The sequence below is a fragment of the Sciurus carolinensis genome, chromosome 6, assembly GCF_902686445.1.
Source record: "Sciurus carolinensis chromosome 6, mSciCar1.2, whole genome shotgun sequence".
Taxonomy (NCBI): Eukaryota; Metazoa; Chordata; class Mammalia; order Rodentia; family Sciuridae; genus Sciurus; species Sciurus carolinensis.
In genome coordinates this window covers 67,494,703-67,522,218 of record NC_062218.1, presented here as the reverse complement: position 1 = coordinate 67,522,218, position 27,516 = coordinate 67,494,703, and the positions used below count along the sequence as shown (strand labels likewise).

General features: G+C 35.7%; 1 protein-coding gene across 4 annotated transcripts in view; it reads right to left on the bottom strand.

Moving 5' to 3' along the window:
* Positions 1 to 27,516, bottom strand: part of Atg10 (autophagy related 10) — a 266,366-nt gene that overhangs the window by 184,689 nt on the left and 54,161 nt on the right. For 3 of the 4 annotated variants that reach the window (XR_007109189.1, XM_047556694.1, XM_047556693.1), the window contains one exon: positions 17,597 to 17,704. Coding sequence is in view for 3 of the 4 variants with exons in the window: in XM_047556694.1 (XP_047412650.1) it covers positions 17,597 to 17,704 (108 nt within the window). In the remaining variant the exon portion in view is untranslated. Of the gene's footprint in view, positions 1 to 17,596; positions 17,710 to 27,516 lie in introns of all 4 variants that reach the window. The other variant, XM_047556695.1, reaches the window with a different exon arrangement.

The following is a 27,516-nucleotide window of genomic DNA, read 5'->3' as shown; positions in this document are numbered from 1 at the left end:
GGGGCATAGATATTTATGATTGTTATGTCTTGCTGATTTATGCTTCCCTTAAGCAGCATGTAATGTCCTTCTTTATCCCTTCTGACTAGTTTTGGTTTGAAGTCCACATTATCTGAGATGAGGATGGATACTCCAGCTTTTTTGCTGTGTCCGTGTGCATGGTATGTTTGTCCCCATCCTTTCACCTTTAGTCTATGGGTGTCTCTTTCTATGAGATGAGTCTCTTGCAGGCAGCATATTGTTGGATTTTTCTTTTTAATCCAATCTGCCAGTCTGTGTCTTTTGATTGATGAATTCAGGCCATTAACATTCAGGGTTATTATTGTGATATGATTTGTATTCCCAGTCAATTGACTCATATTTGTTTTTGACATGATTTGGTTTCTCCTTTATTTGGCTATTCCTTTAGGCTAGCGCCTCCTGTTGCTGATTTGCATCGTTGTTTTTCATCTCTTCCTCATGGAATATTTTGCTGAGAATGTTCTGTAATGCTGGCTTTCTTTTTGTAAATTCCTTTAGCTTTTGTTTATCATGGAAGGATCTTATTTCATCGTCAAATTTGAAGGTAAGTTTTGCTGGGTATAAGATTCTTGGTTGGCATCCATTTTCTTTCAGGGCTTGGTATATGTTGTTCCAGGCCCTTCTAGCTTTTAGGGTCTGGATTGAAAAATCTGCTGATATTCTTATTGGTTTCCCTCTGAATGTAATTTGATTCTTTTCTCTCGCGGCCTTTAAAATTCTGTCTTTATTTTGTATGTTAGGTATTTTCATAATAATGTGCCTTGGTGTGGGTCTGTTGTAATTTTGTATGTTTGGAGTTCTATAAGCCTCTTGTACTTGGTTTTCCATTTCGTTCTTCAGATTTGGGAAATTTTCTGTTATTATTTCATTGAATAGATTGTTCATTCCTTTGGTTTGTTTCTCTAAGCCTTCCTCAATCCCAATAATTCTCAAATTTGGCCTTTTCATGATATCCCATAGTTCTTGGAGATTCTGTTCATGATTTCTTACCATCTTCTCTGTTTGTTCAACTTTGTTTTCAAGGTTAAATATTTTGTCTTCAATGTCTGAGGTTCTGTCTTCCAGGTGTTCTATCCTATTGGTTATGCTTTCTATGGAGTTTTTAACTTGGTTTATTGTTTCCTTCATTTCAAGGATTTCAGTTTGGTTTTTTTTCAGTATCTCTAACTCTTTATTGAAATGATCTCTTGCTTCCCGTATTTGGTCTTTTAACTGTTGATTGGTGCGATCATTTAATGCCTGCATTTGCTCTTTCATCTCCTCCTTCAATGCCTGCATTTGCTCTTTCATCTCCTCATTAGCTTCCCTGATCGTTTTAATTACGTACATTCTGAACTCCCTTTCTGACATTTCTTCTGCTGTGCTGTCATTGGGTTTTATTGATGTAGTATCTAGGTTTGTTTGGGACATTTTCTTCCCTTGTTTTCTCATAATGGTCAGTTGTCAGTGGGACCCTGAGATATTGCAGTTTTCCACTATTGGCTTATAGTGTCCCAGTAGATTTCCAGTGTATCACCTCCCAGCCTTCAGTAGCCTGATGTCTTGGAGGAATCTGATAAAGCAGCTCATTCGAAGAATACTGCCCCTAGCCCCCTACTGGTTCCACGTTTTGGAATTGGCTCTGTGCGAAAATGCTCTCACTGTGGGCCTGCACCGTGCAGCTGGCCGTGTGGGAAGAGCCCACTGCCGGAGTGTGGAAGACTACCTTGGGAAGACTCAAGCTGCCCTGCCCGGCTCTGCTAAGCCACCTCTATCTGGGCCTGCCACCCGGGCTGAGCTTTACCCAGTGGGCAGACTCACCCGTGGCTCCACTTCAGTCCGAGTCTCTCAGTGCCTCCCCTTCTTAACTCCTGGGTTGTGGAGCGACTGGAAGTGCAGTCTCCCTCTAGGCCGCCATCTTGGATCGCCCCGTGGAGAGAGCCCGCAGCCGGAGTGGGCAGAGCCGCCTGAAGAGGTCTCCGGCTGCCCTGCCCTTATCCCTGAGGCTGATTGCAGATCGAGACTCTCCGCTGGTTCTTTGCAGGAGTACACTGCACTGCAGCGGCTCTGGGACTCGGAGCCTGCTCTGTTCAGACAGGCTCTCACTAGCGGGCCAGTTCCGTTCCGAGAACCTGGAGAAGCTGGCTGTGTGGGCGGGGCCCACCGCCGGAGTGCGCAGGACTGCCTGTGGATGACTCTAGCTGCCCTGCCTGGCTCCGATAAGCCACCTCTATCTGGGCCTGCCACCCGGGCCGAGCTTTACCCAGTGGGCAGACTCACCCGTGGCTCCACTTCAGTCCGAGTCTCTCAGTGCCTCCCCTTCTTAACTCCTGGGTTCTGGAGCGACTGGGGGTGCAGTCTCCCTCTAGGCCGCCATCTTGGATCGTCCCGTCCAGATATTTTCTTTATGATATCATTTAATGCACACAACCACACACACTTCCCTCACATATAGGCCCCCCAATTCCCACCTCCTGACTCCTGTGACTACTGGAGACCCTGTTCTTCAGATAAGAGATCTGAGGCTCAAAGAGATTCAGTAACATGTTCAAAATCACACAGCTAAAATAAGGAAAAGTTGAGGTTTAAAAACCAAATTTTCCCACTCCAAGCCCTTGCTCTTTCAACCATGCCACACCACCTGCTACACAAAGCCACTAGCAGCCCCATTATGGCACTCTGAACGCCTTCCACTGACGTTAGCAATCACTACAGGTCTAAGGTTATATTTTTCAAATGTGAATCATGAGTCATTAATAGGTTCTAAAATCAGTCGTCTGGCCTCAACCAGCATTTTTTAAAAATAAAATAAAGCAGGACAGTTTAATAGAATAGAACAGAAAGAATAAGAATTGTTTTACAAACCTTGGTTTCAGCTATGCATGTGTGGCAGGTACTGGGTCCTGACATAAAATGTATTTATTACTGTGGGTTTATATTAAAAAAATTTTTGGAAACCACTGGTATCAGAGAATGCTCTTACACAAACCCATGTCATGAAGAAACTTATCAAAGGATGAAGACAGGAAACACAAGACAGGAAGCCCCTTCTCAGACAAGGCAAAAAAGGATTACCTAGAATCAGCATAGGAGGAGGTTGCTGATTGTATAATTACACACCTCCTCCACAGCAGCTCCAGTCCATCAAGCAGATAGTATGATTTATTTTTTACAGCACTAATTATGTAATTATCCACAACATTAAATCAGTTCCACCTGATTCAGACTATCATAGGTTTCCTGAAACATTCATTTGTTTATTATTTTTAAAAAGAACATTAAACTACCAATCATCTTCTATGTAAAAGTTCCGGTGTGGAAACCAGATAAACTTTTCTTGAAAAAATCTATGTCAAATAGATACATTTGATCCCTTGGGTTAAATGGCAATTGTAATTTCATTTTAATATACCTTGGAGCTGATACAAACAATGGATTGAGACAAGTATATTCTCACTTTTTTCTTCATCCTTTCACAAAATGTCTATTGTGGAGCAATAATGCCCCATCAGACATTTTCACTAAAAGCTTTCTTATAGAGTAAAACGTGGTTATTTCTTATAGTATTCCTTTTGGAATAGCATTCATTCAAAATTATATCCTGTGAAAGTGCTAGGAAGATAAATAAGCTATGGGTTCTACACTAAGAGACAAAGCCGCTGACTTGGAGAGTCATAACCCTAGACACTATGGCTTCCATTCAGCTGCTGCCCAGAGTCTGAGCAAAGTTATAACCCCCAGCTATTGGCAATACCTGTAACAGCAGTAGACTGTCCAGAAAGATTCATAAGATAACCCCAAAAAACAAGAACACATAGATAAGGACAAGGGCCAGGAGAAAGCATGCAAGTTACAGATTCCACCTGGTTCTGCTATCTACATATTCAGATCAATTCTTGACTGCCTAACCCCTCAAACCTGTCTTGCACAAATACCATCCATCTGTGAACTGCAAAGATCCAGCACCACTCCAAGCTGATGAGGGACTCAGGATCCTTCTCACTTGTTCCCTACATAACCACACTGGAGCCTCATCTTTGTTGAACTTCAAACCCTTGACACTATCACTCCTTCCAATTCTTTTGTCACTTCCTGGCATTTAAATCTGAACTTTCCTTAATGGATTCTGACTTCCCTCTGATGGTCAGTGATCCCTATTAACCTTAATAGGAATCCCAGATTCAAGAATACACCTTCAACCTGGCTAATGCCCTAGCTCAACCAACCTATAGAAAAGAGATTCAGACAAACCCTGCTATAAACTCTAACAACTTCTCAGACCAATCTAAATTCATAATTCAATGCCCTTCATGTCCCACTCAAAATGACATTAATTCAGAGCCCCTCTTGCTTCCCACCACTACCTTCTATACTCAACGCCTCCTATAGCCATTTCCAAGAACTCAAGATGTAATAGGTGGTGCAAAAGGTACTAAACTCCTTCTGGCACCAAAGTTAATTCCAACACTCTTTGTCCCCAAAAGAGTTTGAGAAACATTTTTAGAAGCTGATATTCACATTAGGAATGCCCAGGACAAGCGTCAGCCTCTCTCACAGGTACTTAGAGAAGCTAGGATTGGTTATAGGTTCACAGACAAAGGGACAGATGAAATCCATCTAGTCCCTAAGTTTCTTGTTGCCAGATTCCAACAATGTTTTTTTTAAGTCAATCTGATTTATCAGGATGCCAGCTGTCAAACTGGAAAGCTAAAGGCCTTTATTTGTGGTAAATGCTCAAGATCCTCTATGACTAGATCTGTATTCATGACTCCTGACTTGGATTTTTATTTTCAGTCCTATATCTGCCCCTCTGGCTTCATCTTGATTTGCATGGATCGACCTTCAACACTCCCAAAGGACAATAACTTAGAGAAGATGTTGAAACTATTGCCATAAAATAAAAGTTAAAATTACCTGTTAAAAATGGGAATAAAAAGAATTCATCATTTCAAATGTCTTACAAACCAAAAAAAAGAAAATTTCAATAAGAGGGCTTGTTAAATATGGTCAAATGTTGCAAAGTGGTCAAGGAAGATAAATATTAGATGTGGTAAGTCCAAGGAAACTAGTATCTTAGAATGAAGCAATTTCCATAGCTTGATTTTGATAGAAGTCAAAAGAGTTCTACCACTATGTACAACTATAACACACCAATAAAATATGTGGGAAAAAAAGAAAAAGCACTGAACTTGAAATGGGTGATAAAAAATGAAAATACTGTAGATTTTTTTTATCCATAATATCTGATAGTGAAGGAAGAGAAAAAGGATTGCACAGGAGGATGAGGCAGTGGTAGTATAGGTATGGCATAAGGGTAGGGCAATTATTAGCCATTATTGAAATAGTCCTAGGGAGACTAAGTAAAAAAGCAACAGAAATAAAATGGGGTCTGATGTTATTGAGGACCTCAAGATAGAAAGATTGTACAAAGAATGTTCAGAGGGAGAAAAGCATAAATATAGTTGAAAATAAGAAGGTTGTGAACAAAGAGGAGGATTTCAGAATTTGAGATCCCATTTCTCCCCTTCATTTTCCATATAACACTTAAAGGAATGCTGAGGGTAAATTATTCCATAAATAATTTTGGGAAAGATTACTTTTATTTTACTACTCTTTTTATTCTTCAAAATAAGCCAGGATGAAGCAACTAAAGCAGATTTAGTCTCCACACTGCTGTACCCACTGACCAGAAAAAGGCATTCCCAGGCATTGTTCAGATGATCTTCAGGAAACATTGCCAGTTTGTCAGTTGTCTTCTTTTTTTTTTTTTTTTTTTCGATTCTAAACTGTAGCTGAGACAAACATATAATCTCCATCCTAAGGCTCCTTTGGGTTCAGCTAGAACTACATGTAGGTCCTCTCAATGCTTAACACAAATACCTAGCACTATCAGTTTTCTAAGAACAAAGAATATCTCTAAAGAAAAAATAATTTTCAAGAACCATATGGAAGAACATTATTAAAGTTCTCATATCCCATTTACATAATCAAAAACAATACTCTATAGAATATTTTTTAATTAATCTTTTCAATTTAAAGAAGAAAAAGAATTTCAAATATAACTAAAAGTAATTCTTTAAACTCAAATATTTCAGATTTTATTTATTCTTTTGTGAGGTCAAATCTTATTGTAATATATTCTAAGGATTTAACTCTACATATGCAGTTTCTGCTATTTCAAAAAAAAATCAAAGAGGGAGAAAAGAGTCCTAAGAAGTAGCTTCACTTTCATTTATTTTAGATTTTATAATAAAATCAAAATATCCTATTCAGAAATTATCTATGAATAAAAGTTCATAAAGTTTGAAACCCACAATGAATCCATTATATATCCTTTAAAAATATGTATCATGAGAAGCATCCAATTTCAAAAAAGAAATGGAAGAAATAATTAGGGCAATTAAAATAAGGATTCCTACATAAAGACAACTGGTTCTTATTTAGACTTTACAACTGGACATAAGTAGGCCATATTAAAAGCATGTCAGATTTGTGTGTGTGACTGTGTGTGGTAGGGACTGTACCCAGGGCCTGATACATGCTAAGCACATGCTATACCACTGAACCACACCCCTAGTCCCTTGTCAGATGTTAGCACAGATATATTTGCTCAATATTCTCTTAAGCATACATCTGCTGCTAAAAAAAAAAATGATTTTACTTTTGATTTAAGAAACCTCAAAGTTAGAAATACACATAATAGGAACTTTCTGATATACCTCACTACTGAGTTAAAATGCAATGGTAATGGCAGGTGTCTTTACAAAGGTTTTTCTATTACTTGATAAATAAAAAGAGGATTAGTTAGCTATCTGGATTTATGCTATTGGGTTTTCTCAAAATACAGAATTTCCCTTAGCTTTTTGAAGGAGAACAGAACACAGGGAATTTCAAAGGTAAAAGTAACATTCAGAAGCCACTTAGAGTATAGGGGCTCCCTGAACCTAATACACTCTCTGATTTTTACAAAGAGACATTACTGAGTTACCAAGTACCTAGAGAAGAAAGAAGACAGTAGAATGTGGAGCCTCTCTATAAGACTTCCTACCTTCACAGCGGAACATTAAACTGCATTAAGATCCCTAAATCACAGACTTCATTATATAATTCAATAGTTTCAGAGCCACATCTCTTTATATATACTTCCTGATGAGTTATAATAGTACTTAAACACTTAAAGCATATAATAATGTAAGAAATAGTTTGTGTAGTAAATATTATATCTAGTATAATAATGTCCAGTTTTAGTAGAATTCAAAATCCTAATTAGACATGACTGGTTTTCAGAATATTATTTTATAGTGTCCCCTCCAAACACTACCACCACTCTAAGGCACATATTTATACTTTAAATTAAATAGAATTAAAATTTACCTCATCTTTGATATTTTATAACACCTTAAGAAAAACAAAAGTGGGACTGGATTCTGCTGCATTAATTGTTATTTCCTTAAAAAATGCATTTATCTATCAGCATTAGATTCATCATATCAATCAATAAATACCTACTGACTACAACACATACTTCCATTTGCATCTACATATATTAAACATAACAGACTTTCTGGTATTTTAACATGGTTTTAATAATTATATTTCCAAATATGAAGGGAAATCATTCTTATTACTAATCATTTACATTTATCACCATGTCTATATTTCAGTCTAAAAATAGCATTTGCTTTACAGAGAAATTATTAACACTTACTAAGAAATGTGACTTGTCATTTGTTCTATTATAAAAAAATATTCTGACATATGAATCTATTTTAGACATATAAAATAGAACTCATCCTAGAAGTCACTTAATAAAATCCTAAGGGCAAATGAGCATATCTGAAGCCCTGGTTACCTCAGAAGATCATCATTCTCTGAATATGTTCTTTGGCAATTGAGATCATCTAGTGTTACTGATTCTCAGTTTTATGCTTCAGGGAATTTATGATAGGTTGGTTTTTGTCAAGGGCCTCACTCTTTATAATATTCTACCTGCCCTGGTCGAAGAAAAGTCTCAGTAAACTATGAGGCCCTAGGACAAAATCTTTTTTTCTTTTCCAGTAGCATACTATTGCTATTTTTATGACTCTATCATTTTCATAGTTTTAAAAAATGTAATCTGAAGGTGCAACCTCAGGCTCTAAAGTAATGAGGATAGTAAATGAATAAATAAAATAAGCCCAGTACCCATCTCTGATACCTCTACAAAAGGAAGAAATGGAACTTTAGTAATCAAACTTCAGAAAGAAGAATTCAAACTCTAATTTAAATATTATTGATCAGCTTAAAGTAAATACATATGGATACCTAAACAGTCCTTAGTCAAAGGATAAAATCTGAGGCAACTTTATTTTATGAATATGATTCAAAATTTCATTAATGAAGAAGTTACAAAAAACAGAAAATGCAAAACAATGTCACCCAGGAGAGCCTATGGAAAAGACTTTGAGATATCTCACTCTTCTAAGTGTAAGTTAATAATTATCAATGTTCCACATTGATCTTGCTATATTTTATTGAATGGATTGGTGCTAAACATGATAAGACACTTATGCCTTGTTTCTCCTCTCTAGTAACTTAATTTAGAATCCTACAGAATATTTTCAAAGTTTAGTAGTCATCAGCTGAATTCTATCAGACTTTTAAAGAAGAAATAATGCCAATGCTCCTCACACTATTTCAAAAAATAGAAAGGTATAGAACATTTCCAAATTCATTCTCTGAAGCCGGTATCACCCTCATACCAAAACCAGATAAGGACACATCAGGGAAAGAAAACTACAGACCAATATCCCTGATGAACTTAGAGGCAAAAATCCTTAGTACAATAATAGCAACTTGTATTCAAAAACATATTAAGAAGATTGTACAACAAGTTGGTTGCAAAGGATGGTTTAACATACACAAATCAATAAATGTAATTCACCATCTAAATAGAACTAAGGACAAAAATTACAGTCATCTTAATAGATGCAGAGAAAGCACTTAACAAAACTCAGCACACGTTCATGATAAAAAAAAAAAACTAGGGATAGAAGGAGCTTATATTAAAATCATAAAGGTTATATACAACAAACCAAAGCCAACCTCACAGTGAATGGGAGAAAACTGAAAGCATTTCCTTCAAAGAACAAGAACAAGGAATAGGAACAAGACAAGGACGACCACTATTGCCACTCCAATTCAGTGTAGTACTAGAAATTCTAACCAGAGCAATTAGGCAAGGGAAGGAAATAAAGAAATAAAAATAGGAAAGAAAGAGGTCAAATTATCACTGTTTGTAGATGATATTACCTTGTACTTAGAAGACCCAAAAAAGATGCAACAGAAGACTACTAGCACATATATGCAAATGCAGCAAAGTAACAGGTTACAAAAATCAACGTACAAAAATCACTAGCTTTCCCATATACTAATAATGAATATGCTGAGAAAGATATCAGGAAAACTATCCCACTCATAATAGCCTAAAAAATAATACCTAGGAAAAAAATCTAATCAAGGAGGAGACTATAATGAACACTACAGAACACTGAAGAAAGAAATTGAAGACACAAGAAGATGGAAAGACACCCCTGCCCTGAGCCATTTTCATGAATAGGCAAAATTAGTACTGTTAAAATGGCCACACTACCTAAAGCAAAGAAATTATAGGCCAAAAAAGTAATGCCATAGGCAACACAATTCTTGACTTCAAACTATATGTACTAGAGAGCTATAATAATAAAAACTTCTTAGTACTAACATAAAAATAGACACATAGAACAATGCAACAGAATAGAGGACATAGAGATAAACCCACACAGATACACAGACACTCAAGTACACACAGATACACAGATACACAAAGGTGCCAAAAACATACATTGGAGAAAAGACAGCCTTTTTAAATAAAATGGTACTGGAAAAACTGACTATTCATATGTAGAAGAATGAGACTAGCTCCTTATCACAAGCATGATTCAAAATGAATCCAAGACCCAGGAATCTGAAACTATGTGGCTCCTCTTTAGCAGTTAGGGAAATGCAAACATTGAGATTTCATCTCACTTCAGTTAGAATAGCAGCCTTTCACAATACAAAGAAAAACAAATGCTGGAGAGGATGTGGAGAAAAAAGAACACTTTCACACTATTGGTGAGATTGTAAATTAGTATGGCCACTGTGAAAATCAGTATAGAAGTTCCTCAAAAGATCAGGCATGGAACCACCATATGACCAAGCTATACTACTCCTCAGTAAGTGGATGATGATACATAATGGGGGGTGGGAGGGAGGCAAGAATGGAGGAAGAATGGACTATATAGAGAAAAAAGAGGGGTGGGAGGGGTGAGGGAAGGAAAAATAACAGAATGAATCAAACATTATTACCCTATGTAAATGTATGATTACACAAATGGTACACCTCTACTTCATGTACAACCAGAGAAACAAGTTGTACCCCATTTGTTTACAATAAAAAAAATTCATCCTAAAGAATTAAAGTAAGCATGCAATAGTGATACATGCATACCCATGTTATAGCAGCACAATTCACAATAGCCAAACTATGAAATCAGCCAAGGTGTCCATCAATAGAAGAATGAATAAAGTAAATGTGCTGTATATACACAACGGAGTTTTATTTAGCCATAAGGAAGAATGAAATTATGTCATTTGCAGGAGAACTGATGGAACTTGAGAACATTATGTTTAGAAAAATAAGCCAAACTCAGAAAGTGAAGAGTCAGGTTTTCTCTCATATATAAAAGTTGGAGAGGAAAAAATTAAGAAAGATGATGGTGGGGATCTCATGAAAATCAAAGGTAGATCAGTTTAGGAAAGGGAAATACTGGGGAATGATATTGACCAAATTATATTGTTATAGCATGTGCACATATAAATATGTAACAAAGCCCACCACTATGTAAAATTGTAATGCACCAATAAAAATATGGAAAAAGTTTAACAATTATTTTGCAACAATACATACAAATGAATTTTTAAAATTAATGACTAATTTTCATCAAAAATTATCTAAATAGGATATAGAGATTGTGTTCCCACCCACATTCTCCAACCATTATTCATTTATATAAATAAGGCTTCAATAAGAACTTTTCATAATAAGCTCATAGTCCATAAAGCAGAACAGTTACTAATCACTTTCCACTACTGTTAAATGATCATATCCAAGAAAATCTTCAGTTCAAAAACTTCATAAATTAATAAAGTGACGTTTTAGCAACATTAATTTATAGAAATATGTGGCACGTAAAATAAGATATCACAAGTACCAATGTTGATTATGTTGACTTCTGTTGAAAATATTCATTTATACTTAGGGGATCTTAAATCGATGTAATGGATTTCTTTTGGTCAATGGTAAAGAAAGGATCTTGATAAAAAACTGCCAGTCTTGACTGCTATTTTATAAATTCAAAAATGCCACAAGCAAAATGTATTAACTTTTCTCCCCTACCACTCCGCTTTCTTTTTCATGGTGCTAAGGATCAAACCCAGAGCCTTGCACTTGCTAAGCAGGTGATCTACCACTGAGTCACATCCCAGTACACTAACTACTCTCAATCAATGTCTTATCTCTAAAAATAACAAAAGATAAATAAATAAATAAATGTCTTATTTAATATGACTAACCTACAAGAACCTTATTTTCCAAAACCAGGACTAAAAGACATCTCAATATATTTAGAAGATTTCTGATGGTCATCCCATTTTTAACTATCATTTTAAATTATATTTTAAAAATTCAAAGAAATAGAGATTATGATTTTCACAAAGACTTCAATTTCCATTATATTTTGTTTTGATTTTTAAAATCCTATAATTCTCTAAATAACTTTGTAGATAATCTTGCAGTTATAAAAATCATGAATCCAGCTATTTTTTTACAATCAAGAACACTGACTCAGGAAAGAGCAAAGAAGTAGCATGGTTTCTTACAAGAAAGAAGGCTAAAATTTTTTAAATTAATGACTATTAATAGAAGCATTCCTTTTGAACATCTTCAAATAGGAAATATGATGAATACATATGGAAGTAATTACTGGTTATTCAATTCTAAAGAGAATTTAGAGGTCACCTAACTCAATCTTCTATACAATGCAAGAATCCTTTCTGAAATATTTGAAGCTAGAGATCATAAACTGATGACCTGAGGACCATTTGCAGTTCATAGATAATGTCTATTTGGAAGACACAGGATTTTTTTTTAACCCTCTCATACACACAAAGCACCAGATCTCTGTCTTCTCTTGAAAATGCAACTGCAGTTTCATGTCTGCTGCCCCTTGAAGGAGGCATGCCTCATGCCTTCTGTACTTCTCTACCACTTCTGACTGACCCACTTCGGTCCCTCATCAGCCCAGCTTCTTTAAGCATCTGGGCATTTCAGTCTGTAACCACTGTTAGAGAGAGACGGTTATCCACCCTCTGGCTGAACATCTCTTCTAAAGGGGAAGAAGCTCACAGCTTTCTAAGTTGACCAATTTCACTGCAGGCAACACTAAACTTAGAGAGATTTGTCTAGAATAATTTTCAGACACTGGAACTAATCCTCAAGCAAATTTAATCTACTCTCTTTCACAGAACTGCCTTCTAGATATCTGAAGACAACTAATCTTGCTAGGTTTTCCATTTTAATTTAACAACTGCAAAGCCCCCATATATGTCACTTTCTAAATTTTTGTCAATATTGTACTTAGGCAAAGCATCTTAACCTCTGTGTCTGTTTCCTTAAAAGTAAAATGAAGATAATAAAGACACACACAGCATAAGATGAAATTAAATAATTCATGTGAATCACTTAGAGTAGTGTCAGGAGTTAATGCTCAATAAAGTTAGATTGCTGTCTTAATTATTATATTATTATTATTACCAACTATGTTTTCATCCACTTAACCAACATTATTCATAAACTGGTCATATTAATAGCTACTGCCTCAGAGTTTTGTGAATTAATTTGGAACTAATATAAGAAATTGGCACAGTATAGGGAATCAATAAATGATCATTACCATTACAAGTATTATTTTGTGGGAATTAAAATGTTAGTACACTAAGGCATTAATATTGACACAAATGTTTGTTAAAAGAGAATACAATAAAGTGATTGATAAAAATATTGATGTACTCTCTCCCATAGAAACTCTTCCCTCAAGGTTGAAAATAACTTATTCATATAATTACATTCCTTTGGTATGGTTACTCAACTACCTACAGATAAGTTAGCTATTAACTTAGAAGAAAAATATAAAAAAATAATTTTAGCCCTTTGATCATTATATTTTTAGGATTAAGAGAACTCTATTTCCTAACACCACAAATAGTATTCACTATGAATTTATCAATCTTCAGTACAGAGTTGAGGCATCTTTTGATAAGTGATGGTTGAAAATAAAAACTAATGTTTTTTACAAAATTACTTAAAAGGCCATGAAGTTCATGAATACCAGTAATTTTTCATGACTGACAGATTTTATTATATAAACACACTTATTGGAAAGTCTGATAATTTTCACAAATTAGCATAATATATCCTTTGAGTTCTTCTATTCTGAGTACAATCAATCCTCTTTATGAAACTTAAATATTGAATTTTTAAAATATCAACAGTCCCTTGCATTTCTAAGACAATAGATTCCTCATCTAATTACATTCCACCTAAATATGTATCTAAATTATCTTACTATTTTCTATTAATGTCACAAATAGTACCATCTATTAAGACAAAAAATTAATTCCAAGATATTTAAAAATGAAAAACTTGAAAATTTCTCTTATCATACTGAATAAATAAAAACATGATTAAATCTATGATGAAGACAGAAAGGAGACTATAATTCTGTCCAGTATTGATCTAGGAAAGTTAGACATTATATATGCAGTTCAAATACAATTCATTAGATGTCCTAATTAGTCTACCATTATTTTTTAGTGAGAGTCATTCTCAATTATCTCTACAACACTATGAGATACTGCTGGTTGCAACTGAAGGAAACTTAACTTCCAACTTGGAGGTTACTCTCAGCCTCTAGAAGGCAAGAACAGAACATGATAAATGAACCTAGTATTACAGTCTCTGCTTCTTGTCTCAATTCACATCCCAATCATAATGGCATGACTGTGAGATACTTTATTATTATTAATAGCACTTTATGCTTATTACATCCAAACAAGAAAAAGTAAGCATTTGGGAAGAGAAAAAAGTTTACCCAAGGTTACACAACCTGTAACTCCAAGTCTAGCACTCTTTCTTCTAATTGTGCTGTTATAATCCAAGTTGGGCAATCAAATTTTACTATGAGTTACCAAACAATTACAAATGAACAGTAGAGTTTACTGGAAGCAAAGGGTTTATCATCTGATTCCATTCCTATGACAACTCTGACATAAACTACATAAACTACAAAAAACTTACTGCAAATCTCTGTTTTTAAACATTTTAAGTTTTTCCTGTGTGAATTACTTGAAAAATAACTATATTATTGTAATAAAAATGAAAATCTTTAGAATTTAATCAATTCCAAGTAACTCACTTGATAACTTGGCTTATATCAACATATTCCGATCCTATAAGTGAGTATATTCTGAAGGGGGCCAAATCAGGAAGGTTTAGTCAGATACAGGATATTTATTTTTCAGTTCTTTGAGTTCTTTAGTGTTAAGATTTTGAGTTCTTTGGAATAGAACCACCATTTAACCCAGCTCTTCCACTCCTCAGTATGTATATACAAAAGAGTTGAAATCAGCTTGCTATAGCACAACGTGCATCCCAATGTTTTTAGCAGCTCAATTCACAATAGTTGAGTTATGGAATTACCCATCAACAGATGAATAAATAAAGAATATATAGATAATATATATATTATATATATATATATATATAATATATTTATATATAAAATGAAGTTCTATTCAGCCATAAAGAAAAATGAACTTATGTCATTTGCTGGACTGGAAAACATCATGCTAAGTGAAATAAGTCAGTAAGTCAAGGGTCAAATGTTTTCTATCATATGTGGAAGCTAAGAGAAAAAAGGAATAAAAAAATGGGGAGGATCTTGTGAAAATAGAAAGGAGGTCAGTAGAGTAGAGGTAAGTGATCAAGGGGGAAACAGGAAAAGGGGAAGAAATGGAAAATAAAACTGACTAAATTATGCATATGATGGTAAAAATATACCACAATGAATCCCACTTTTATGTATAATTATAATGCATTAAGGAAAAAATATGTAAATAAATAGAAAAGAACACCAGAAGCATAGAAGAAGGAGAAGGAGGAAAAGAAGAGGAAGTACTGGGGAATGAATTAGAAAAAATTATGTTATGTGCATACATGAATAAGTGACAATGAACCCAACTATTGAAAAACCCAAATGTTGGAAAAATTTATATTTTATGAGACTAAATTCCTAGAATTGGAATAGATCATTCATAGCATGTGCACAACTTTAAACTTTGTAAAGTTAAAACATCAACCAGAAAGTGTCAGTTTCCTCACACTGTCAACACCACTTTTTAGTGCTTTTAAAATCTCTGCCAACTTGTTAGACAAAAACTGGTAATTCATCTTTTAAATCATCATTTCTATGTTAATTTTTAACATTTTTAAGTGAATACATAATGAATTGAGAAGTCTCCTAACAAGCTTGGCTTCAGATTTTGATGCTGGTTATTTGAACCATGAAGTAGTTATCAAGGTTCAAGCATTCACCCTGGGAGTACTTAGCTTACTACCAAGTACAATACCCTCAAGAGTAACTTGCAGGGCAGAGGGGTAAGAAAAGAATGGAGGAACTTTGGATTGTATAGAGGGAAATGAGGGCGGGAGGGCAGGGGGAAAGGAAAGATAGTGGACTGAGTGGACCGAGACAGACATCATTATCCCCTGTACATGTATGATTACACGAATGGTGTGAATCTACATCATGTACAACCATAGAAATGAAAAGTTGTACCTCATTTGTGTACAATGAATCAAAATACAGTCTGTAAAAATAAAAATAAATTTTTAAAAAGAATAGCTTGCAAATCAAATTACACTGGGCAAAGATACTTCCAGGCCAGCATCAGACATAGGTAGAAGGGTCTAATGCCTGATTGCCACATGGACTTGATTTAACGGATCCTGAGAAAGACCACTTCCGACACACAAAAAAAATCTCCCCCTCCCACTTTACTAGGATACTCAGAATTCAAATATTAGTGATTTCTTCCCTTGTGCTCAAACAATTAGGGCCCCGCCAATTCTTTCAAAATTTAAGTACTTTACTTCAGTATGAGTTCAACATAATTATGGTGAATCCATAGAATGGAGTGCCATGGAACCATTACAAAGAACTATGGAATTCTGCATTTATTGACAGAAGGACATCCATGATATCCTTATCATGGCAAAAAACAACACGTATGATATAAATGTATGGAACGATATTTACTAAAATATTAGTAGTTGCTATTTTTCAAAGTATACTTGACTGATTTTCATGTGTGTGTGTGCACATGCATGCATATGTGTGTATGTGTGTTACTGAGGATTGAACCCAGGGACACACCACCTCCAAGTTATAGCCCCAGTCCTTCTTTTCATTGTTTATTTTGAGACAGTACCTCACTAAATTGCCAAGGCTGTCCTTGAAATTACAATCCTCCAGCCTCAGCCTTCCAAGTCACTGGGATTACAGGTGCATGCCTTCATGCCCAGAATGGCAGATTATTTTTACCCTTTTGATATATCCATATATTCTCTATTGTTTATTATTTACAATAAATAAATACAGTTTCTATTAACAATAAAAAACTAATCCTCAGCACCACATAATTAAATAAAATAAAGGTATTGTGTCCATTGACAATTAAAAAATTAAATAAAAATAATTTCAAAAAAAGAAAAGAGTGGCCTGGAGATATAACTCAGTTGGTAGAGTGCTTGGGTTCAATCCCCAGCGGAAGGAAGGAAGGAAGGAAAGAAAGAAAGAAAGAAAGAAAGAAAGAAAGAAAGAAAGAAAGAAAGAAAGAAAGAAAGAAAGAAAGAAAAGAAAGAAAGAAAGAAAGAAAGAAAGAAAGAAAGAAAGAAAGAAAAGAAACTGAAGATATCCCAGAAAACCACCAAGCTATTAGAATCTTAATAAAATTCAGTTTAGAAAGTTTCTTAAGTTCCCTAAAGAAAGAGACCCAGATCCTGCATATTTTCAAGTGGCTAAGAAAAAGAGCAAAAGGTAAACCAAGTCAAGAAGAGAGATTTGGTCAAGTATCAAGCCACCTAGGAACAAGTCTGTATAATATTGAGGAAATTTCACTAAAGAATAATCAGTAGGCAACAGAACATACTTCTGGTCTTCAGATTGAAGAGAAACCTGAAATGTGAAGGCTCATTACAATCAAATAAACTCAGTGGATCTTAACTTTACCTTAATTTCTGTTTTTAATATTATAGAATAAAATACCTCCTTATAAATGGTGCTCCCTCTTCCCCCTACAACAGACCTAAAACCAAAGGCAATTAATTTTTTTAATTATTACATAAAACAGATTTATATTTTTAAATTTATGCTTCACAAAGACTGAAAAGGAGAACATGATGCATTGAGCTACTCACCTCCACAGGAAGACATGTTTGTACACCATTATATATTCCTGGATTTGACACCACAGTCGCACTTTTTATTTGAAAATGTGTTTTGCACATGTAGCCATCAGAACAGTCCTGTGCTCCATCACCATAGAATACAAAAGAAATTACAATTAATTTAAGAATTCATCACTCGAAGAGTTACAACTTCTCATAAGTTCGAAGCCAAGCAAAGAGAACTATGTATATTGAATAAGATGAGATAAAATAGAGTTCAATATACCCTGTACCCTGTAGAGAGTAGACAATAAATACAAGTTCTGTTCCTTTACCTTTCTCATGTATTAATGTTCTCCCTTTTCCTAACTTCCTGCTCCTCCCTCCACTCCCCCACACACTTGTTCATAGCACTGAGGTCAGACAGCAAAACTTTAGCTTAGCAAATGTTAAAAAGCATTTAAACTTACAGAAATATCTTGTCACATAATTAATATTAGGTCCACAGCTTTTATAACAAGAGATTTTCAGAGGATTTGTATCAGATCTGGAAGGTGGAAGAGACCTTCTAATATCTATCTCTTTTTCAAGGCAAGATCTCTATTAACTATCCCAGGGAGGTAATTATGCAGCATCTGCCTAAGCTCTTCAGGGAACCTGTACTTCTTACTCCCTGACATATAACAGTTGCTTCCATTTCAGTACACTGAACATGGAGAAAGTTTTATCTCATACTGTATTGAATGTATCCCTTTAAGTTACTAGTTCTAGTTCTGCTCTCTGGAATCTAAACCCTTTTCCCAGAACGTGTCTTCAAAGAGTTAAAGACAATTACCACCATTTTCATATATGCTTTGCAAGATATGGTTTCCAAGCCCCTCATAAGTTGTATTTCTCTCCTGCTTTTCTTATACTTGCTATTAAATAGACTAGTGGGTAATATATGTCTAAATTAGTCTGTTTCGTTTTTTAAGGCAAAACTTGCTTGAATTCAATAAAGTCATGTATAAGAATATAATACCTCTCCAGGCATAAACATACTCACATGCCAAGAAATATTAATTCTCCACAAAATTTTCACACCAACATTCACAATTTAACATAATGAAAATAATAAGTTAAACAAGAAGTGATTACTTAATTTAAAAAAAAAAAAGAAGAAGAAGAAGAAGAGGAAAATTTGGACACAGAGACACAGACACACAGAGTTCAATGAAAGCCACAGGAAAATTGAGATTGGAGTGGTGTAGCTACAAGCCAAGGAATGCCAAAGATTTCTGGCAACCACCAGAAGCTAGGAAGGGGCAAGGAAGGATTCTTCCCCAGAGCCTGCAGAGGGAGCATGATCCTGCTAACACCTTGATTTTTGACCTCAAGCCTCCAGACAAACACATATCTGTTATTTTAATTCATTCAGTGTGTGGTATTATTTTTTATGGCATCCCTAGGAAACTCATACTGTCACCATATTTTTAAGAGATTTGATGACACCTTGATAATCCCTCCTAGTAGACTAGGCTGACAACCTGCCAGCACTCACTTAGGGGCTGTGCTGCTTGTGATCAGCACCAGTTCTGACTGACTGAATCCAACTCAAATTGGTTGATGCCTATGTCACAGGTTAAATATCTTAACTATCACTCCTGACCATGAGGTAAACTATCAGACATCCAATACTAACACTTTTAATTATCTTATTAAAGTTATGCATTTTGTAGGTTTGCATTACTGTTTTATGCTGCAGTTCTGTAGTATCCACCCTCAAAGCAAACCCTCTGATGGCCCTTTACCACTGAAACCCTTATATTTAGACGATGCAAATTTAATATTGGCTAAAGTGGAGAAAGATATGTGTAGTGACGATTTTATTTTTTTGAGGTAAATTCCATTGAAAGTTAATATGTTCATCATTGCTACTACTGTTTTATATCAAACATCTATTTCCCCCTTCATTTGGACACCAATTTCTCTCTAAGAACTCATTCTCTTCTCCATTGTTAGTGTAGACATGACTTCCAGCTCCAGGATGGGCACAGGACTCTGATCTGGCTAATCAAAGCCTTAGACTTTTTTACCTCAGAGATTCAGGAGAGCAACTGATTTGAGCCAATAAGGTGTAATTCAGATTTGATTTGGGAATGTAGAGGGAAAGTCTGTTCTCTTTTACAATAGATCTCAACAAGAACATTTTTTGGTTTTTGTACCAGGGCTTGAACCCCAGGGGCACTTAACCACTGGCCACATTCCAGTCCTTTTTATATTTTTTTATTTAGATACAGGGTCTCACTAAGTTGCTTAGGTCCTCACTAATTTGCTAAGGCTGACTTTGAACTCGCAATCCTTCTACCTCAACCTCCTGAGTCACTGGGATTACAGGTATGTGCTACTGTGTCCAGCAAGAAAAATGTTTAAAACCTTAGCAGCCATGATGTAATTAAATGGAACCTGAAAATAAAGTCATGAAGAAAAGGCCATGAGATGTTGAAAGACAAGAGTCTAATTACACTGTTTATACCACCATACCCAAAGCTAGTTCTACCTTCAAATTTTCCAATTAAAAGACCCTTCTTTGCTTCACCCAACGAGTTCAGTTTTCTGTCATTTGAAACCAAAGTAATCTTGCTTGTAAATGACATATTATGTTTACAATAGTTTAAAGACAGAAAATTTCTCCTGTATTGTATTATCACCCTCATTATGATGAACAATCAATAGCCGATTATATGAAAGATTTGTCAAATACAATAAAACTAATGGTAGTGTGGCAGTCTGCAATTTCAAAATGATGTAGGGGAGAGGAAAAAAACACTATTCAGAGAACAGAGCTAAACCATGTGTACTAAATATAATTTATGAAATGAGAATAACAGCCCTATTTTGCATTGTTCTATATCTGCACATTGGTCATACAACCTCTTCTTAAGGGAACATGCTTTTAGTAAAACTAATTATAATGCAAAACACATTTCCTTTAATCAAAGAGGGGAGACAAAATTCCTCTGTACCTGTTATAAAATATAAATAAATTATCTTTTCTCTTTTCCAATGAAGTAAGATAAAGAGATATGTGATTTTCAATATTACTTATACTTATTTCCATTTTAGGTGATTTCTATATCGATTATTTTCTATAGGGAGACACACAAGGGTTTTTGACTCAAACTGTATTTATTTGGTAGTGAAGACTTTTTCAGTATCAATCTCTTAACAGGAAAAGCCTTGAAAAATCAAACACAAAAAGGAGAGGGTTGTGGGTATAGCTCAGTGACAGAATGCCTAGCCCTGCTCAGGGCCCTGAGTCCAGGCCAGCACTGAAAAACAAAAAAGGAAAACATTACTAGAAAAAGGAAAGTGTTAGCATTTTTATTTCCCTTCAAATACTGACTTCCACATAAGAAGGTCTTTTTCCCATATTATTTTCATTTAAGACAGAAAAATGGGTTTTGTTCTTCACTGTCAAAGGATGTTTTTGTAGAGAAAACAAGCAAATTTAAAAGCATGAGAATCATCACCCAAGTCAGCTCTTCAGTCCATCTAGCCCAGTAAACAATGTTTAACTAAAATCTCCTTATCACACTAAGTTTTCCCTGTCAGAATCAACACTCCTCTCCAGCTTCCCCAAATTCTTATTTACCATGGCTTACAATTTAACATTTAACTCTTCTTTAATTTTTTAACATTTATTAGTTTTATTTACCCTAATAGATCATAAACTCAGGACGTAGGTCCCTAAGGGAATCCAGGATCTTAACTACAGAATCCAGACTGCCACTCCACATAAAACCTGATCCAGACAGAGTCTAAAAACATCCTGGATCAGCATGGGAGGATGTAAGAACAAAGGAAACCTTATGGTTTACCCAGTTCAACACTCTCCTTTTAGAGATAAGAGGGTGAAGGATTGAAGCACTTCTAAGAAACTTGTTTTTCAGCTAATTAGGGGCAGAGCTGGAAGTGGAAAGCAGGTCACTTGACCTGAGCATTCTTTCTAGTACACTAAGCAAATTCTGCCAGAGAGCAAGACCTTGGCAGGAGCATGCTTATTGACTCTGGACTGGTGTAGGTCAGTGCTTTGCACTTCCACTAACAAGCTCGAGCCACTGAAGTGTGGTCTAGGGACCAGCAACCTCAACATCACCTGAGAGCTTATTAAACATGCAGAACCTCCAGCCCCACCCCAGACCTCCTGAACCTGTGTTTAACAGGATCCCCAGGTGGTTCCTGTGCACATTTGGAAGCACTGAGGCAGTATACACTGAAATCCCTGACTGAAAGGAATTGCACATTGATTGTATTAGCAGTGGTTCTCAACACTAGCTACTACACATTAGAATCCAACCTGGGGAGTTTTCAAAATGTTGTTGCTGGGGTCTCACCTCAGACCAATTAAGTCGAAATCTCCCCAGCAGACTCCATTGCAGCAGCCAGGGCTGAGAACCACTGTGCTAAATTCACTGGAGCCTGCCTTTTCCATTCAGAGAAGAACAGAGTCAATGAAGTAATCTCCAGCTGCCTCAGGAGAAAAGGCAACAACTCAAGATCTTCATGAACACCATTGCCCAGTTGGAGCTCTCCAAATGCTAAAACTCACCTCTGCTCATGCTCACTGTGGAGCTTAGACTATGCTAAAACTGACTTTTAAGTGATTTTTTTCCCCCACATTTTTTATTGGTGCAGTATAGTCATCCGTACTTCTGGGATTTGTTGTTACATATTCATACATGCACACAATACACAATATAACAACATGATTCGGCCAATATCACTCCCCAGCACTTACCCTGTCCCTCCCCATTAAGTGGTCTTTACTACTACCTCAAGCCCCATTTTCTGGCAACTTGTCCAGCCTTGACCTACTCCTCTGCAACTGCTATTAATCTTGCAACTTTAAATTGTTCCATGTCCAACTACACTTCTTCATCTATCAGGATTTCTTACTGCCCATCTGCCAAAAAGCAGTTTGCTTTACTCTGTCACGTGAAGAAGAGAAATTAATAGGAAATATCCAGGTGCTTTAACCACTAATAAAAAACAGAACGTTTCCTCACAGCCAAAATTCTTCCAGTTATCTAAGTAGAATGGTCTTCATCTTATTCCAAAATAAGGAGTAAATATATATATATAATATATATATACATATATATATATTGCAAACCTTTTAAAACCAGAAAAAATAAAAGATCAATAAATTCTACAGCAAAAAATGAATAAAAATTCTTAACACCTATGAAGCCAAAAGACAAATGCCAAAATGTGAAAAAAAAGTTTTTAATTTATATCATAGAAAGGAACTAATTTTCTCAAGATATCTATATCTTTAAGATCCTCAAAATATAAATAGTTCCAAAAAGTCAACAAGCAAAAGACTAACAATCTAATTGGAAAATGAGCAAAGGTACACAGATAGTTCACTAAAAAGTAAATACACATGAATAAAATATGTTCAAAGGTACCTATAAGAAAAATGCAAATTAAAAACTATTAGTAACATTTTTGCCTATCTGATTGGCAAAGATCAAAAAGTATAAAATTCACTGTGTAGACAAATATGTGAATAAAACAGGAACTCTCATACATTGCCAGGGGCAGGGGAGTTCAAACTAGGATAACATCCCTAAAGAGCAAGTTGGCAGTAACTATTAAAATTTAAAATGCACATACCTTGGACTCAGAAATGTTATTTCCAGGAATTTATCTAATAGAGTCAGTTACACACATAAAAAATAAAATCCATGCAATAATATGTATGATAGTATTATTTTAATGGCATGAGAGTGGAAACAACCTAAATGTTCAACAACAATAATTGTTTACATAAATTATATCTAAATAATATAATGTTATACCATCACAAAAAATAAGTTGCATGTACAAATATGTGGCAACAATCCTACCATTATACAACTATAATGCACCAATAAAAAAATGTGAAAAAAAAGAAAAAAATGAATAAGCTCTATAAGTATTGTATTTGAATATGCTACCACTTAAATATAAGTCTGTATGTTGTGTGTGCCCTGCATGTATCTGAAAAGACACCCAAGACCCTCCTGTTGATGATAACCTCTGAGGATTTGGGTGGGAGAGTTAAAAAGAGATTTCTTAATTTTTTTAAAGTGCATACGATTTTGTGTTTATAAATAAATAACACTTCTTTTTAAACAAATAATGTACTGCCCTTTGCACATATGCCTCCAGGTTATCACATTGCTGCAGTAGATTCCAATCTTAAATTTTTAGGGACAAATATCCTGTAGGCCCGAACACCAGAGAGACAAGCAAGTTTTATAGTATAGTACTGACTGCATTTTGTATGGAGATCTAAGAATTTCCTAACAGAACATGTTTGGGTCTGCTTTCTTCCAAGCTGTCATAGGGCTTGCCACCCAGTGAGAGTTATGTTATGCCTGCTAGTATACAGCTACCCAAATAATTATGGGGCTGCTCTTGCTGAATTTTAATAGGCTTTTAAAGATATTCTATAGAAAAATGCTGTTATCTTTAAAAAAAAAAAAAAAAAAAGTGCTTATCTAAAAACGTCAGCTTTACTTTAGAATAAAGCATTGTGTTAGGATTTAAACCCAAGTTAACTGCCCAGAATGACTAGCTACAGAAAGGGCATGGCAAGGCCATTAGGGAGGAAGCCAACTGAAGGTTCTAGGTTACTGAAAGCACTGATCAAAGAAGACCTTGGAAGTCAGAGGAGCCCTAAGAAACAGGTTAAACCTAGACCACAGATTTCAAGTGACAGTTATTTCCTGTTGTGGGAGAGCAAACCAATACTACCAGTAGCTGCCCAAAGCTGATTAATGTTGATAATTTAAAAAGAAAGAAAGAAAAGAAAGTAAAAACTGCTGCTGAAAAGCAAAGCTTATACTGGATAGGTCAGACATTAAACTAATATCTGGGAACTGGGCACGGTGGCACACAACTGTAATCTCAGCTACTCAGGAGGCTGAGGCAGAAGGATTGCAAATTTCAGGCTAGTAAGGGCAGCTTAGCAAACATTAAAAGGGCTGGAGATATAGCTCAAAGATAGAATGTTATCTATAAATAGAATTCTTTCAGATAAAAGGTATCTGTCCATTTTTAAAAGCCAAAGTTAAATGATGGAAAAATAATTATTATGACTTGGAGGATCCTTCAAAACACAATTCTGAATATAGTAGTATGTCTTATCCCCACACCTAATCCGATACCCACCCAATCAGAGCAGCATTGGTTTCATTTTCTGATAGTGTTACACTTTTCAAATGCGTTTGTGGGTCCATTCATGATGCACTGATGCCTCTGATAATATATACAAAGGCAAGTTAATATAGAGTGGCCAGATCCAGTTGAAGTAATTCATGGGTGCTATGGTTTGGATGTGAAATGTCCCCCAAAGGCCATGAGCTAAAGGTTTGGTTGCCAGTCTGTGGTGCTATTGGGAGGTGGTGGAAATTTTAGAAGGTGAGGCCTAGTTGGAGGAAGTAGGTCATTGTGGGGGCATGCTGTAAAAGAGTATTTCAGAACTGGCTGCTTTCTCTGTCTCTCTTTTTGTTTCCCGACTGCTAACATATGAGCAGCTTTCCTCTACCATGCCTTCCCCACCAGGATGTTTGCCCTTGCCTCAGATTCAGAGGGACAATGGACTGAAACCTCTAAAACCATGAGTCAAAATAAATCTTTCCCTCCTTTAAGTTGATTTTCCAGGCATTTTGTCACAGTGACAGGAGGTTGACTAACAATGGGAGTTAAACACAGTGATGCACAACTGTAACCCCAGCTACTCTGGAGGCTGAGGCAGGAGGAACCATAAGTTCAAGGCCAGCCTCAACAATTTAGCGAGATCCTGACTCCAAATTAAAAATTAAAGGGCTACCATAGCCAGATTGTGGAACCAACCTAGATGTTCTTCAATTGATGAATGGATAAAGAAATTGTGGCATATATATACAATGGAATATTACTCCACCATAAAGAATGATAAAATTATGGCATTTGCAGGCAAATGGATGAAATTGGAGAATATGATGCTAAGTGAGATAAGCCAATCTCAAAAAACCAAAGGACGAATGATCTCGCTGATAAGTGGATGATGACATATAATGGGGGGGTGGGAGGGGTTAGAGTTAAGGTTAGGGTTAGGGAGGGGGGCAAGAATGGAGGAAGGAAGGACTATATAGAGGGAAAAGAGGGGTGGGAGGGGTGGGGGGGAAGGAAAGAAAAATAACAGAATGAATCAAACAACATTACCCTGTGTAAATTTGCGATTACACAAATGGTATGCCTTGGCTCCACGTACAAACAGAGAAACAACATGTATCCCATTTGTTTACAATAAAAAAAATAAAATAAAAAAATAAAATAAAATATTTCATATCATAATATTTAAAAAAAAAATTAAAGGGCTAGGTATGTAGCTCAGTAGTACGATATTCCTGGATTCAACCCCACGTACCAAAATACATATATACACCCATACAACTGCTGGTCTCTGGTTCACTTAGATAAAAACTCAAAAGTTCATAAACTCAAGAAATGAAAAACCCAAAAGTGAAAGAAAATAATGATATAACATAATTCATGTTTGAAAAAGATCTTTTCTATCTCAAACATTCCCCTGGTCCTGGTCCTATAGTATTTTGAAGTTTATTAAACATGGCGTAGTCATTAAATAATCCATCCACACCTCAGAACTTCCCAGGGGAGAGTGTTGACTATCAACCTCAGATAAATCAAGTTCCATCTGAGGAAGTTGGGCCGGCCCTCAGTGAAAGAAGTAGATCTTGTGGATATCTTCAGTTTAATAGAGGCAGATGCTCCCTTGCTTCACTAGCTGTATAAAATAACCCCTGATTATTGCTTTTATTTGTGTAATCTAACTTTTTGAATTCCTATTGAACTCATTTGTTCTCTAACTGCAAATTAAACCACACCAAAAAAAAAAAAAAAAAAAAAATCATGACTATTTGTCAGGGACCAAGAAGAAGTTCTCATTCTGAGAACATTCTGACCTTTACAATAAGCAGCAGCGCCCCTCCCCACTCCTGGCTGATAGTTCCTACAATATGGCGCCTATGGTGCCGTCCCTGCTTCTCTTACGGGACTTCACCTTCCCGCAGGCTCGAACTTCACCTTCCCACCAGCGCGAACTTGCACCCTATCAGGAGCCCAATAGAAGAACACAGCCAACCAGCCTGCACCTCGTCATACCCCTCATTCCCTCAGCATAAATACCGTGAGAACAATAAAAATTTGCAGCTTGATCAGAATTCCTGTCTTGCTGTCACTCCCTGTGTCTCTTGTCCCTTCATTCCTTCTCTCTTAGGTTCGCCGTCCTCATTGATGTCCCTCGGGCCGGGACAACTATTGAACCTTGATTAAAAGAGGTTCTCTGCCTCTGCCCAGTTTAAAAGAGCTATCTGCATGGTCATGGTATATAACGAAGAGAATCAACTTTGACCTGAAGTAGTCTCTGTCCAATGTGACAAAAGATCAACCTGCTTCTATCCCAATTTGTAGTGCTGCCATGAATCATATTTATATAAGCTGACTCATTACATATTTTTATTAGGTTTAAATTTCTAATCAACCTATAAACAAAGCACTAAGGACTTAGAGTCACTGAGCAGAATCTGAATATCATAAATCTTGATACTATAAAAATAATAATATAATCAAAAAGTCAGAAAGAAGAACAAGAAGGAAGCAGGGGTAGCATAAGTACACTAACACCTCAATATTGTAGCAGCAATCAATAGTTATTGTCTATAGATGGGAAATCAAAAAGTAGAAGTATATTGTTTAAAGTTATAGATGTAACTATGAAAATAAGGAATTATTTATCATCAATACAGTTTCCATTAAAAAAATTAAAACGATTCATACAATGGAATATTACGCAGCTATTAGAAATAATAAGATAATTGTGTACATACTCACAAAGAAAGATGTCAATGATGTAC